General features: G+C 37.7%; 1 protein-coding gene across 1 annotated transcript in view; it reads right to left on the minus strand.

Annotated features, from left to right (window-relative positions):
• The window catches only part of SMS (spermine synthase), a 70,644-nt gene that overhangs the window by 31,072 nt on the left and 22,645 nt on the right, over nucleotides 1–16,927 (minus strand). Inside the window, exons 2-4 of the mRNA XM_043996119.1 lie at nucleotides 14,218–14,338; nucleotides 5,882–5,975; nucleotides 4,789–4,853 (exon numbers count right to left, since the gene is read on the minus strand). Of these exons, the coding sequence (XP_043852054.1) occupies nucleotides 4,789–4,853; nucleotides 5,882–5,975; nucleotides 14,218–14,338 (280 nt within the window). The remainder of the gene's footprint in view (nucleotides 1–4,788; nucleotides 4,854–5,881; nucleotides 5,976–14,217; nucleotides 14,339–16,927) is intronic.

Here is a 16,927-nt window from a genome sequence, read left to right on the forward strand (position 1 = left end):
GTAAATACACACACACACACACACACACACACACACACACACACACACACAAAGAAAAAAGAATTTCCAGAGGACAGAACTAACTCTTGAAAACAATACATGATAGAAACTATACATTAACAGAAAAACTCTTTTTTGTCTTTTTTGTACAGAAACTCCATTTTCTACAACAACTATGAGGGACAGCTAGGTGGCGCAGTGGATAAAGCAAAGCTAGTAAGCCTCTGACACCAAATTTGAACTCAGGAAGATTGAGTCTTCCTAACTCCAAGCCAGTTACTTTATTTATTTATTTATTTATTTATTTATTTATTTATTTATTTATTTATTTATTTATTTATTTTGGTGAGGCAATTGGGGTTAAGTGACTTGCCTAGGGCCACACAGCTAGTAAGTGTTAAGTGTCTGAGGTCGGATTTGAACTCAGGTCCTCCTGACTTCAGGGCCAGTGCTCTATCTATCCACTGTGCCACCTAGCTGCCCCAGGCCAGGTACTTTATACACTGCACCACCCAGCTGTCCATCTGAGCATGTCACTAAAACCTGTATCTGCCTCAGTTTCTTCAACTGTATAACAGGAATAATAATTTCAACCTCCTAGGATTGTTGAGGACCAAATAAGATATTATTTGTAAAGTGCACACATTAGGCACTAAATAAATGTTTAATCCCCTTATAGAAACTACCTTAATCTCTAGACTGTCAATTATAATTCTTAGCAATAAAGGTCTGTAAAAACTCTTTTACTCCTCAAACCCCAAAAAATATTTTTTAAAGTTTTTAAATGATACTTTTGTCCACCACCCACAACTACTAGATACCCATGCTCCCCAGGGAGTTCTGATACTCAAGAGAGAAGAAGAAAAATGGCCAGGTCCCTCCCTTTCCAACCTAGACCAGGACTGTATTTTTACAAAACACTCATGTCTCTCATCTTCTAGAAATCAATCATGCCATAGGCAGCATGGCCCAGCATGTGTGTCCCGACAGTAGGTGCTCTTCCCAAAAACTATCTTTTGATCATTCCATGTCAATGCTTATCAGGCCAAGTACTATCATCTGGATACAGTATCACTGTCTTGTTCCTGAGTTGATGTTCTTGGTAGCAAATAGCATTCATAAAGACCTTTTGAAGTTTGCAAAGTATTTTATATAATTTCTCCTTCAATCCTCATAACAACCCTGTGAAGATGTTATTATCTCCATTCTGAAGATGGAGTAACAGAGGCTGAGTGAAGTCACTTGCCCAGGGTTCACACATTTAACAAGTATGAGACAGAATTTGAACTCTGGACTTCCTGATTATCAAATATAAGTCTGACTACCTACTGCTCCACCTAGCTGGAAGGAGAGAACTCCCTGATCATTTATAACATGGAAGACATGTGCAATAAGGTGAGAGAATTCCAATAGTCAGATATAAATCCAAAGATGCTTAGAACCAGTACTGATCCATTTTTCTCCCACTCCTCAATGATTTTTTTTTCCTTTAAAGGACAGTAAAGGGGGAAGGGGAGAGAGGTGCAGCTTACACTATATGTTAATGCTTCTTGGCCTGGTCTTACTACCCTTTTAAACTTCCTGATAAATAGGTTGGACTCAAATGACCCAAGGTCATTTCCAGCTCTGATATTCTATGATCACAATAAAGGGACAGTTGTCTACCTTGGAAACAAAAAACAGATCCTTAACCAGATTTTTTTTTTTTTTAAGTGAGGCAATTGGGGTTAAGTGACTTGCCCAGGGTCACACAGCTAGTGAGTGTTAAGTGTCTGAGACTGGATTTGAACTCAGGTAGTCCTGACTCCAGGGCCAGTGCTCTATCCACTGCACCATCTAGCTGCCCCTCTTAACCAGATTTTAAAATAAAGTTAGAACCACCTCACACCTATCAGATTGGATAATATGACAAAAAAGTGAAATAATAAATGTTAGAGAAGATGTGGAAAAACTGGACCACTAATGCATTGCTGGTGGAGTTGTGAACAGATCCAACTATTCAGGAGAATGACTTGGAACTATGCCCAAAGGGCTATGGGGCTGTGCATATACTTTGACACAGTAATATCACTATTAGGTCTGTATTCCAAAGAGATCACAAAAAAGGGAAAAGGACCCACATGTACAAAAGTATTTATAGCAGCTCTCTTTGTGTAGGCAAAAAATTGGAAATTGAGGGGATTCCCATCAATTGAAGAATGGCTAAACAAGTTGTGGTATATTAATGTAATGGAATACTATTGTGCTGTAAGAAATGATGAGCAGGGCAGCTAGGTGGTGCAATGGATAAAGCACTGGCCCTGGATTCAGGAGGACCTGAGTTCAAACCCAGCCTCAGACACTTGACACAACTAGCTGTGTGACCCTGGGCAAGTCACTTAACCCTCATTGCCCTGCCAAAAAAAAAAAAAAAATTAAGTTAATTTTTTTAAAAAAGAACTGATGAGCAGGCAGAATTAAGAAAAACCTGGAAAGACTTAAGTGGACTGATGCTGAGTGAAATGAGCAGAACCAAGAGAACACTGTACACAGTAACAGCAATGTTGTATGATGATCAACTGTGATAGACTTAGATCTCAGCAATACAATAATCCAAGACAATTCCAAAGGACTCATGATAGAAATGCTCTCCACATCCAGAAAAAGAACTGTAGAATCTAAATACAAACTGAATCATTCTTTTTTTTAAAAAATTTTTCTTTCTTGAGATTTTTCCCTGTTGTTCTGATTCTTCTTTCTCAACATGACTAATGTAGAAATATGTTTAATGTGATTGTACATGTATAGCCTATATTGGATTGCTTGTTGTCTTGGGGAGGGGGAAGGGAAGGGAGAGAGAAAAATTTGGAACTCAAAATCTTATAAAACTGAATGCTAAAAATCATCTTTACACATAACTGGAAAAAAATAAAATACTATTTAAAAAAGAATAAAATGAGATTATCTGTAAAGTTCTTTTTAAACATTAAAGCACTATAAATGCTTTAAAAAATGAAGTCAAATGTGGTATCTGCATTGACCTATTAAACAACAGTTTTTCTATTTATTATTAACACCTGCTGAGGTACATAAGGGTTTATTTGTGGGTTACAGAAAAAACAGAATTTTGCATTTAAGGATATAAACCTTGCAAAGAGATCTACAAAACTGACCAGTTAGTCCCAAAACTATGAGGGAGAAAAATGGAAAGTAACTCATCTATTTTAGAAAGGGAAACAGCCACAAAGAAGAGCTGAAAGTGAAGGTGGGTTCTAACCTCTTGTTTTGATAAAGGATCTACGTTGGGAAGGTGGCAGAGAAATAAACTATGTGTAAAAAAACTTTGCATTTACAAGTTGCTAACTGAACATTTAACAATTTGCAAGACATTGCATGGGAGTTGCTGGAATAGGTATAAAATTAAGCAAGTAAAGATATGGGGCCCTGGTCAAAAGAAACAGTAATATCAAATAATTTTACTATCTGAACTCTCATTCAGTATTATTTTTAAAATAACACGCTTAATAGAGTTGAATTCTTTTAAATTAACTTTCAAGCTTTCTTACTAAATAAAAGTATGAGGGAGAATGTTTAAAATTCTGCCCTTCAAAAGTTTTCAGAAGACAATTTGCATTTCTAACCCATTTTCTCCACGCACAACTTAAAAAACCCACGAATTTCTCCTATTTCTTTCTCAGTTTTATTTTTTTTAAAAAAGATGTTCCATTTCTTTCTTTTTCTTTATTTTTTTTAATTGTTTATTTCTTTTTGGTGGGGCAATGAGGGTTAAGTGACTTGCCCAGGGTCACACAGCTAGTGAGTGCCAAGTGTCTGAGGTCAGATTTGAACTCAGCTCCTTCTGAATCCAAGGCCAGTGCTTTATCCACTGCGCCATCTAGCTGCCCCCTCAGTTTTATAACCTGTTAGTTCTTATAAACATCTCATGCTTCCAACTTGTGTAATTATGGTTTTGGCTTCTAATTCTGCCTCTGAGCCTCATTAACTCATGAAAGAATGAGATGTAGTCATTGACAAATGAACAACAGTATTTCCAGTGGCTTTCTAGTATTTCTTATTTTTTATAAAGTTCTGATTTATCAAGTAAATCACTGTTGGGGGGGGAGGGGGAGTAAAAATCTGCACACACAAAGTCAGAGAAAATATCTCTTCATATATAATAACTAATAAACAAGAGCCCTGGGATCCCTGATTGAAGAATCTACCATAGCTTTGGGGTTTCAAAATTAGCATTTACAGATTAGTAACTAAGTCACAAAACTGAATCAGAGCTGACACTCAAATCCAGATCCTCATATTTTTCCATACCCCTGCTCAAGTCAACAACTGTTTAATATGCACGTGTTATATTTCAGGAACTGGGACAAGTGCTAGAACTCTACTTGTTGCTTTAATAACTAAAATTATCTAAAGACTGTACAAAATATAGACTTTTATATTGAGGTTTCTATTTACCTCATTGGATTACAGACTGCTAAAGGGTATGGGATGTTTTTTGCCTGTTTTTTTGTATCCCCAGCTTAACACAATGCCTGACATGTAGGTGCTTAATAGATGTTGATTGATTGACTGACTCAGAACTCCATAAATTCCTATAACACAACTGAGCCCTAGAACTTTCCTGAGATATAACTGGAGACCTCATGTTATTATCTACTCTCCAGCCTGCCTAAACAATACGGGTTCTTTCCTAGATGTTGGGGAGATCATGTTTGAGCAAGATTCACACAAATACCATTAAAAAAACAAAAAAAGGATAAAACAACATGCAAGCACAGACTCAAGACTCACCGTTTTAACCTTCCAATACTGCCCTGACACAGTTCTTTCATTCTTTCTTCTAATTTGTTTAGTAGCTACAAAAAAAAGAAAAAGGAATTTATACAGGCAGCTATGATATGTATACCGACTTATAATAAGCTGTTATTTCCATGGACTTTATTCCATGCTATCACAACATGAGACTTAAGTGGGACTTAGAGATATGAATTAGGGCAGACACCACCCCACAAAAAAACAAATGGTTATAGCCCACCTACCCAGGCTTGTCTACAGAGTTCTGCCTTAAATGAAGGACTTAAAGAGGCATAAAAACTCTATTCAAAGATTCAAACACTGGAATTCGGATATAATTCAGCACCCTGCCCAACCCAACCCATTTCTCTGCCTGTCCCTACCCCTGAAATAGAGATTTAACTTCAAATAACCCCAGTCAATGTTTAAAGAGGTAGAGGAAGATTAAAGGTAAATAAAATTTGGGTTTTCACCTATCCATCTGTGTACTCAATAGCTTAAGACAAAAAACAACCATAGCAGGAAGTCAAGAGAATTTGAAAGGGGGCTGGGAGCGAAGAATGATCTGTCTACAAGTCCTGGATCAAAGCTTATTAAACTGTGGGCACATGTGGGGATCATGAAAAATCTGGCAACAGTAAAAGTTTATGCATACCTTATATACCTATATACCCAGGGTCACATAAAAATTTCAGGCAGAAAGGGGTCGTGAGTGGAAAAAATTTAAGAAGTCCTGTCCTAGATCATCACTGGGAGAAAACCATTTGTGTAGGCTACAGATGAACTGAAAGTTAATTTTAACAGGGGAGCTAGAAAATCAAGCCACAAAAAATTGGGAAAAATCAATAGATCTAAGGGACAGCTAGGTGGCGCAGTGGATAAAGCACCGGCCCTGGATTTAGGAGGACTTGAGTTCAAATCCAGATTCAGCCACTTGACACTTACCAGTTATGTGAGCCTAGGCAAGTCACTTAACCCTCATTGCCCCACCCAAAAAAAAAAAAATTGAAAAAAAGAAAAAAAAAAATCAATAGATCTAGTACTTCAGCTATATTTCATACTATCTAGATAAAAAAACAAAAATACCTACATTGTCAATTTCTTCTCTTCCTTTCAAGTCATTGTTGTAACTCTGTACATCCATCAACACTAATCCATGTGGGTAAATTCTCAGACTGGCGAAACTAAAAAAAAAAAAAATTAAAAATGTAAAGTTTTAAAATTAAGTTTTAATATTTGGTATTTAAGTCATGACAAAAGGTGGAAATGGTTTGCAATTCCGTGAACTGAATGGACTTTTTGCTTTTTAAAACTTTTCCTATCCAAAACCCTATGCTATAAAGTGTTCAACTAGTCCTTCATTCACATAGGAAATCTCCTTTAAATTTCTTCTAAAGGACAGCTAAGAGTTAGGTAGGGTTCTCCTCTGAGAATGTATAAGTTTTAGGTATAACAAGTAAGATTATCATTTTTGGTATATATATTCTCCTTAGACACTTAAGTTATGAGGATAGATTTTTAAAAGAAAAATTGGCATTTTCACCATAGTGCCCTCTAAAGAAAATTGTAATAGAAAAACACCACATTCCTCATATCCCTAATTAAGCCATTCATTACACAACCAAGATACACAACCAAGCAAAAGTGAGGAAAAAAACTTTCATTCAAACATATGGCTAATTTCTGCTGGAAGACCAGTAAGGAAAAAATATATCGCACTAAAATGACAGAAGATATATTACATTTAAAATATCAAGAGTTAACTATTTTAGGTAAGAAAGTTATTGAATCTAACAGTACCAGACCTCAAACTGTATTATAAAGCAGTAATTATCAAAACAATCTGATACTGGCTAGGAAATAGGTAGATAAGTGGAATAGAATATGTACAAATTACACTAGTAAATGGCTATAGTAATCTAGTATATGATAAACCCAAAGATGCAAGCTTTTGGAACAAAAACTCATTATTGGCAAAAACCTCTGAGAAAACTAGAAAATAGTATGGCAGAAACTAGGGACAGACCAATATCTCACACCATATACTAAAATAAAGTCAAAATGGATACATGATTTACACATAAAGGATGATACTATAAGCAAGTATGAGAGAGAGTATGGAATCATTTATCTGTCAGATTTAAGGGCAAAGGAAGAATTTAGAGGGCAGCTAGGTGGAGCAGTGAATAGAGCACCAGTCCTACAGTCAAGAGGACCCAAGTTCAAATCCGACCTCAGACACTTGACACTTACTAGCTGTGTTGACCCTGGGCAAAAGTCATTTAACCCCAACTGCCTCACCAAAAAAGAGAGAGAGAGAGAGAGAGAGAGAGAGAGAATTTAGGACCAAAGAGTAAAACAAAATGTAAAATAAATCATTTTGATTATATAACATTTAAAAAGTTTTTGCACTAACAAAACTAATGTAACCAAGATTACAAGGGAAGCAGAAAACTGGGAAAGAATTTTTTAAACAAATTATCTCTGATAAAGGCCTCATCTCTCAAATTACATAGAGAACTGAGTCAAACTTGAAAAATACAAGTCATTCCCCAACTGACAAATGGTCAAAGGATATGAACAAGCAGTTTTCAGACAAAGAAATCAAAGTTATATATAATCATATGAAAAAATGCTCTAGATCACTACTGATTGGAGAAATGCAAATTAAAACAACTCTGAGGTATCACTTCACAGTGGCAAATATAACAAGAATGGAAAATACTGGATGTTGGAGGAGATGTGGGAAAACTGGGATGCTAACCCACTGTGGAGTTGTGAGAAGATCCAATCATTCTGAAGAACAATTTGGAACTATGCCCAAAGGACTACAGAACTATGCATACCCTTTGACCCAACAATACCACTGCTAGTTTTATATCTCAAAGATATCCCCCAAAAAGAGAAAAAGTCCTATTTGTGCAAAAATATTTATAGCAGGGGGCAGCTAGGTGGCGCAGTGGATAAAGCACCGTCCCTGGATTCAGGAGGACCTAAGTTCAAATCCAGCCTCAGACACTTGACGCTTGCTAGCTGTGTGACCCTGGGCAAGTCACTTAACCCTCACTGCCCCACCAAAAATTAATTGAATGAATGGATGGATGGATAGATAGATAGAAAGATATAGATAGATAGATGACAAGGCCTGGAAAGGCTTTTAGTTATTTTATTATTTTCCAGTTACATATAAGGATAGTTTTTTCAATATTTGTTTTCATAGGGTTTTTAGTTCCAAATTTTTCTCCCACCCTCCCTTCCCTCCCTCCTCCCCAAGACAGAAAGCAGTCTCATATAGGTTATATATGTACAATCACATTGAACATATTTCTGCATTAGTCATATTGTGAAAGAAGAATCAGAGCACAAGGGAAAAACCTCAAAAAAGAAGGGGAAAAAAACCCAGCTCAAAAGTAGAAACAGCATGGTTCAATCTGCATTGATAATCCACAAAACAGTTCTTTGGAACTGTTTTGGATCGTTGCACTGCTGAGAAGAGCCAAGTCTATCACCATTGTTCATCACGCAATGTTGCTGTTACTGTGTACAATGTTCTCCTGATTCTGGTCCTCTCAGTCAGCATCAGTTCATGTAAGTCCTTCCAGGTTTCTCTGAACTCCTGCTCATCATTTCTTATAGCACAATAGTATTCCATTACATTCATATACCACAACTTGTTTAGCCAATCCCCAACTGATGGGCATTCCCTCGATAACTAATTCTTTGCCACTACAAAGAGAGCTGCTATAAATATTTTTGTACATGTGAGTCCTTTTCCCTCTTCTATGATCTCTTTGGGATACAGACCCAGCAGTAGTACCACTGGGTCAAAGGGTATGAACAGTCCCACAGCCCTTTGGGCATAGTTCCAAACTGCTCTCCAGAATGGTTGGATCAGTTCACAGCTCCACCAACAATTCATTAGTGTTCCAATTTTTCCACAGCTTCTCCAACATTTATTATTTTCCTTTTTTGTCAAATTAGCCAATCTGATAGGTGCTGGAAAGACTTTTATGAACTGATATATAGTGAAGTGAGCAGAACCAAGAGAACATTGTGGGCAGAGACAGCAATATTGTTTGAAGAACTGTGATGACTTAACTATTCTCAATAATGCAATGATCCAAGACAATCCCAAAGAACCATTGATGAAACATACTATCCACCTCCAAAGAAAGAACTGATATTGATGGAACACAGACTGAAGCACGCTATTTTTCACTTTCTTTCATTTTTTTTCTTTTATTCAAGTTTTCTTACACAAAATGACTGGGGGCAGCTAGGTGGCGCAGTGGATAAAACACAAGCCCTGGATTCAGGAGTACCTGAGTTCAAATCTGGCCTCAGACACTTGACACTTACTAGCTGTGTGACCCTGGGCAAGTCACTTAACCCTCATTGCCCCACCAAAAAAAAAAAAAAAACCAACCAACAAACAAAACAAAATGACTAATACGGTATGGTTCTAAATAATTGTACATGTATAACCTATATCTGATTGCTTACTGCCTCAGGGAGCGGGGAGAAGCAGGAAAGGAGGGATAAGAATTGGAAGCCAAAACGACAAACAAAAATGTTTATTACTTTTTAAAAAATTGTTTAATTTTAAAAAGTAAGTTTTAAAAAATTATTGAAGGAAAAGTCAGGAATGCAGAGAGGTAATTTAAGAGTATTCAGAGATTTGAGGGCACAACTAAGGCCTCTGCATCACAGGAGGCTAATGATGGGAAAACAAAAAGTAAAAATAGTCAGTATGATTTATTTACAAGCCAGCTTTCTGACTGGCAATTTTGTCCAGAAATATTTGTACAGATTTTGTATGTGTAATATGTGTGTGTGTGTGTGTGTGTGTGTGTGTGTGTGTGTGTGTGTGTGTGTGTGTGTGTGTGTGTGTATAATAGACAGAAAGATAGATAAGCATACACACAGGGACTCTGACAATATAAATGAAAAGAACAAAACACAAAAGTGAACTCTACATGTTCACTATAGAGTGAGCCTGAGTTTTAAAAAATTTGCCTTCCTCCATTCTTTGCCCAGGTGGGAAGACCATAGGCAGACTGTTAGGTTCAGTTATGTATTAGTTTTGCTGAACTCATTTTTTTTCCTTCTTCCTCCTTTATTCTTCCTTAAAAGGGATGACTCACTGGGTGGTGGTGGAATATCTGGAATATCTGATGTTTGAGGCAGAAGGAGTGGGGTTCTTTCTAATACTAAATCTTTCCTAACCTTTCCCTCAATCCTATCCCCTACAGATTTCTTCCATTTGAAGAAGAAATCGTCCTTGATTTCTTCTTCATGACTACATATTAACTGTACAAGAACCAAACCAAGTGTGTTGTGGGAAAAATCAGGGGAGGTTTCACAGAATGTACAGTATTTGAGTTGGGCTTTAAAAGATGTAAAAATTCAACCGTGAAAAGACGAAGACATTTTAGTCAGAGCCTCAGCAAAGGGAAGGAGAGACAGCACAGGGTTATGTTCCAAAGACAAAGAATAATTGAGTTTGGCTAGACTGTGTACAGAGGGAGAGTAAAGTGATATGATAAGGTCGGAATGGGAGGCCGGTGCCAGTCTGTGGAAAGTCTTTACTGCCAAGCAAGGGAGACTGAATTTTATTCAAGAGTCAACAAGATCATAGATTTGGGAAAAGGAAAGGGACCTTCCTTCAAGAAGAAACTGAGGGAGCAGCTAGGTGGCACAGTGGATAGAGCACCAGCCCTGAAGTCAGGAGTACCTGAGTTCAAATCCGGCCTCAGACACTTAACACTTACTAGCTGTGTGACCCTGGGCAAGTCACTTAACCCCAGCTGCCTCACTAAAAAAAAAAAAAGAAGAAGAAGAAGAAGAAGAAGAAGAAGAAGAAGAAGAAGAAGAAGAAGAAACTGAAGCCCAGAAATGTTAAATGACTTGCCAAAAGTCACACAAGTGAATTCTGAAGAGGCCAAATCCCACTACACCTTGCTACCCAAAGGTTTAATTGGCTAAGTCTGTCAAAAGGATGAAGAATAAATTTTATGAGGGAGAAAGAAAGGAAACAGACTAATCATCCTGTCACACCAATTCAATATGTGCATGAGAAATCAAGACCTACATGAGTGTAATATAGAAAAAAAATGCATACAAAAGAAATTCTAAAGGTAAAGGAATTTTGTAAGACTTAAAGCATTATGCTGCCCCAGGTAATATTACTAAGGTTAAGGATGACAAAGACTGAAAAAAGGGCCACCTGATTTTGGGGATCACTGAAACTATTCACTGATTGAGGACAAGAAGTAAAGAAACATGACACAACAATAATAATGATAGGTGACATAGTGGATAGAGTGTATTCAAATTCAAAGCTGGTCTCATATATTTATTAGCTGTGATATCACCCTCTCCCCTCCCCCCCTCCCCAGCAAGTCACTTAACTCCGTTTGCCTCAGTTTCTTCACCTGTAAAATGAGCTGGAGAAGGCAAACCACTCTAGTATCTTTGCCAAGAAAACCCCAAATGATGCACCAAGAGTCCGAATTGAAAAAACTATGCACCACAAAAATCATTTATGTAGGGGCAGCTAGGTGGCGCAGTGGATAAAGCACCAGCCCTGGATTTAGGAGAACATAGTTCAAATCCAGCCTCAGACACTTGACACTTACTAGCTGTGTGACTCTGGGCAAGTTATTTAACCCTCACTGCCCAGCAAAAAAAAAAAAAAAAATTATGTAGCACTTCTCATTTTGTAAAGCAAAATATATTATCTGACTATATCCTCACAATATCCTAGTGAGTTAAAGGCTATTATCCCCATTTTATAGATGAGGAAACTGAGGCAGATAGAGGAAAAGTGACTTGTCCAGGGTCACACAGCTAATATCTGAGGCCAGATTTGAATTCTGATGTTCCTGACTCTAGGCCCAGCACTCTATCCACTGTGCCACCTAGCTGCCTCTAAATAGGTAGATTATGATGTATTCAAAGTTTATGATGCCACAAGGATCTAAATATGAGATACTGTGTGAATTGGTATGTCACTGATAAAAATAAAGAAATCACAAGGAACAACAGTTTTCAGAGGAAGGTAAGATAAGTTTCAGAACAGATTTAAGGTGAGGATGGGAAAAATCCTAATATCTTAAATGTATAGGTTGGAGCCTGGAAAAGGACTGGAGTTGGAGATCAAGATTTCTATCATTTTTATACCATTAGGGGCAGCTAAGTGGCACAGTAAATAAAGTACCGGCTCTGGATTCAGGGGGACCTGAGTTCAAATCTGGCCTCAGACACTTGACACTTACTAGCTGTGTGACCTTGGACAAGTCACTTAACCCTCATTGCCCTGCAAAAGCAAAAAACAAACAAAAAAAATATTTCTATCACCTATATTTGGGTGGTAGTGGAAAATGTGAAAACGAATCAGATTTATATGGACAGTAAACAGTAGGTGAATGACAGAACTGTAGCAAACAGGAACCAACCAAGAAAAGAGAAGAAATGGCTCTCAAGATAGAAGAATTATCATGTCTTTGAGACGCTTTCATCTGTGTCAAATAACAAGAAGGAACATGTCACTTAAATTCTGAGAAGACCTCAAATCTCTCTCATCCTTAAACTGAAAGGGTTTGGATTAGATGGTATCTTAGTTTGCTCTATCTCTAAATACAGGATCCCAAAACCATTACTGTGAGGTTCAGCACCAGGCAATGCTGCCTACTCAATTATACCATGAGGGAAAGCTCAGGATCCCCCAAAAGGTACACACTTCCCCTAGGTCTAGCTTGCTCTTCCCTTCTTCCCCTGACTTCAGGCTATACACAGACCGCCCCCCCCCTTGAAAGTAAGAATAATAATTTGGCTACCCAGGCTGCTTAGTTCACGAACTACAATCCTTCCATTAAGACTAAAGATCATCAGCCCCTATCCTACCAATGCATCCTAAGGTACTCCAAAGGCCTTACACCACCTACCTTACTGCTAGTCCTACTAAATCCCCAAACACTATCATATGATTTGTCGAGCCACCTAAGAACTGCTGTCCTCCTTTATTAACCCTGCACCTAAACTCTCTTGTGTTATCTCCCCAACAAAGTTATGAGATCCTTGAGAGTAGAGCATGTCTTGTTTTTTCCATTTGCATCCCTACTGCTTAAAACACTGCTTGGCACATATTTCTTAATAAATGCTTTTTCCTTCATGTTTCTGGATAGGTGTGACAGAGTAACAACATTATCATAAGCAAAAAACTATTGATGAATGGCATAAAGGTATTTTGTTGTTGTTCAGTTATTTTTCAGTCATGTGCGACTCTCCATGACTCCATTTAGGGTTTTTTTGGCTAAGATAGTAGAGTGATTTGCTATTTACTTCTCCAGCTCATTTTTCAGATGAGGAAAGTGAGGCAAATACAGTTAAGTGACTTGCCCGGGGCCACAATGCTAGTGTCTGAGGCCAGATTTAAACTCAGGAAGATCAGTCTTCTTGACTCCAGGCCCAGCACTCTTATCTACTGAACCACCTATCTGCCCCTAATGATATAAAAGTATACCTTCGTTATTTATACAAATGATATATAATATAAAATATAGAGACTGATCAGAGTGAGAACAAGAAGAGATAATAGTTAAAAGCCTGAATGCTCCATTAGCATCCACTCAATATCAAGAGAGCTCAAGAAAGACCCTGTTGCGTTGAATGAACCCCTTATAGGAGGACATGAACCGGAGTCACACTGAAAGGGCCTGAATGTATAGCAAAATCATTTGTTGCAGGGAATTTCTACATTGATATCAAATCCAATGGATTATTAGTATAATGGAGAACAGATATGTCTGTAACTTTTAGTACACAGTATAGGAACTCTACACAAATTAGAACACTAATCAATAAAAGAAATCTTTCCTTCCTTGTGAACCCTGAAACCTTCCTGGCTTGCTCTAAAGTACTGCAGGCTTTCTTTGCTGAAGGAGAAATAATATATCCTATTCTTTCAGGTCTTAGGTGGTCAGCAATAGTGACACCAATAAAAGGGGAAGCCACCAAAACTCTTAAATGCATACATATTAAGCACAGAGAAGCAGGACATTTTAAAAAAGCAATGTGCAGAAGTTATTTTTTTCTCTAAGCCCTCTCCCAAATGCAAGTGTTAAAAAAATGGAGATGTATGGTTCCATATAGAACACATCCTATGTTCTTTATATATAAATATATGGAGAGAGAGAGAGTAAGAGCTCTTTTTTCATGTTTAAGTTCAAAATAAAATTATTTTTTAAAAAGAACTTTACTGGGGCAGCTAGGTGGCGCAGTGGATAGAGCACTGGCCCAGGAGTCAGGAGGACCTGAGTTCAAATCCAGCCTCAGACACTTAACACTTACTAGCTGTGTGACCCTGAGCAAGTCACTTAACCCCAATTGCCTCACTTTAAAAAAAAAAAAAAGGACTTTACTTACCTGCCATTTTTGTTAATGTAGGTTGCTAAATATCCATGATCTTCCCAAGAATGAATTGTTTCTGTCATTGCCTGCTCTTCAAAAACAGACTGTAGGCCTTTAAGAATGGCATCTCCATCAGCTGTAAGAAAGAGAAAGGGGACATGGTTAAGAGAAAAGACAGAAAAAAAGGGCATGGTCAAATAAGAAACCTTAATGACTGATAACCTACACGAATCTAATTTGTTACACTTCTCAAAATTCTACCAAATGAACCTGAGGTATTGAGTGAGAAGGAAATGCAAGAATGACCCGTAAGGCAAGACAGTTACATCTTCCAGATACAAACAGGCACACCTGTCAAAACACTTGGGGGGGGGGGGGGCGGAGAAGAGAAGAACAGTACTTAATTCCCTTCCCTCAGTGACAAGCACTTGAGAAAAAGGCCCAAAAATTAATGTCTTAATTTGTCCCTCAACTGGGCTCTCTTGTCACAACCAAAATGGGAAAAACACTGGAAAACAAAAGTAATGCAAGGTAATAGAGAATGAACAGAAAAATAGAAAGGTTTCCTGTAGGGAAAACTTCAGTTGGCCCAGAACAGCCTGAATTCTCAATAGCTTTAAGCCTATGTAAACATTTCTAGGACAGGCAAAATGAGATCTTTTCTTTTCAATAATATTGGCAAAATGGTTATTCCTTAATAAGCATAACAAGCTGAAAACCCAAATGTGACAAAAAGAATTCATTTTAGTACCCTCCCACTATCTACATGTATCATTTGTATGCAAGAGAGAAATTTAAGCTCTGAAAGCATCAAGTTTAAAATGTCACTGTGACTACCACTTCTGGCGATAAACAGTTGTAGCAACCAAAGCTACAAATGTAGCTACTCCCCTCATTTTTCCATCACCACACCCCCAGCAGCCTTCTCTCTCCAAAGATACTCCTACTCTTCTAATCCTAGTACCCCCTCCTCCAAATGAATTCCCTGCTCTTCACAGCACCTCCATTTAAGAAAGTACCCCATCAGCCACTTCTAACCAGCTCGTCATTCACTCTCAGCCACCCCCTCTAGCTTTTCTGCTCCTTTCTCCCGCCATGAAAATGCAAGCACCTCTTGCTAGTATTATTTCCAGAACTTAGCAGAGTTCCTGAAACACAGTAAGTACTTAATAAAAGAGAAAGGACTTAGAATCTAGTTATGTGATTCTGAATCAATCTGTTCTCTCACTTGGAAAATACTCATTCTGTAAACTACCCAACCTGTACTAGACTACTGAATAAAAGACAAAGGGAAGGGCATTTATATGAAGCCTAGTATTTAAGTTAAATGACTTGTTCAAGGTCACAAAGGTAGTATCTGAGGTAAAATTTGAACTCAGGTCTTCCTGACTCCAGGCCCAGTACTCTATACACTGTGCCACTGCGCTGCCCTAATGGGGGGGGGGGTGGAGGAGAGCACCAAGAGCAATGCTCTTAGTATATTCATTATAAGAGTGCTATGCCAAATTTTACACACACTCTCCAACCTATTGTTATTTTATTAGCAGACTGGAGACAGAAGGCACCCAATCTCTAGACAGAAGGGATTTCCACTAAAGATATGAAAAAATATTGAGAAAAAGTAGTCTGATAAATATTAATTCACATAAGCATATGAACGATAGTGCTCAAAGCCTTTTTATTTTCAAAGATGTAGATAAGTCAAATAAAACCAACATTTCTTGGCATTCTTCACAAGCAGAAGAATGAAGCAGTATGAAAGATACTTGGGGGTAAGAAGGCTTTTTAAAGCACCTATAAAGTCTGACAACATGCTCCTCTCCCCAAGGTTTACACTGGGGACTTGAGAGTGGCAAAGTGAATATCAACATTTTCATACCATTTTTCAAATATCAACAACTCAATTTATCTAATAAAAAATGTGAAGTCTATACTTAAGAGGCTGTTGAAAGAGGGGCACTAATACCTGGTTGGTGGAGCCATGCAATGATCCAGCCAACCTGGAAAACTCTTACTATGCTAAGAAAATGCTGAAATTGTCCATATCCTCAGACCCAAAAAGGCTACTCATGGGCATAGATCCCAATGAAAAAGACAGAAAGGAAATCAGTTTATATTTTATAACACTGACATACCTGCAAGTTTTATATTTACCTAATAGCACTTACCACTTAGATATTTATTTTTTCACTTTATATAAAAAAGTAGCTTGATGTAAGGAATAAAATTTTGTAACTTTAAAATTTAGTTTTATTATGGAGTTATTTAACCCACAGACACAATAGTTACAGCAACTGGAAAACAAAGCAGATGCATGACTGGGGCTCACAAATAATGAAAAATTACATGGCTTAAGAAAGAACATAGATAAGAGTAGGGAGGAGGTATTTAGTGATCCAAAGGGAAGTACACAGAACCAAAAAAGCCCTATATATATATAAACACAATTACTGATGTTTGTCCTTCATTCTCAAAGAAGACCATGACATCAGGTGATATCATGACTTGCAGTGAATTGGATTTAAGTGAGGAAAGGCTGTTCAAGGTCAACCTCAGTCTCTCCTCCAGAGCCATCTGGGTCCAGTGGCAAGATTTATATCAGAATGATTGAAGATGGCCCCAGATGTTTGAGGCAATTGAGGTTAACTGACACAAGGGTCACACAGCTAGTGAGTCTGAGGTAAGACATGAACTCAAGTCCTCCCAACTTCAGGGCCAGTGCTCT

The sequence above is a fragment of the Dromiciops gliroides genome, chromosome 3 (assembly GCF_019393635.1).
Source record: "Dromiciops gliroides isolate mDroGli1 chromosome 3, mDroGli1.pri, whole genome shotgun sequence".
NCBI lineage: Eukaryota > Metazoa > Chordata > Mammalia > Microbiotheria > Microbiotheriidae > Dromiciops > Dromiciops gliroides.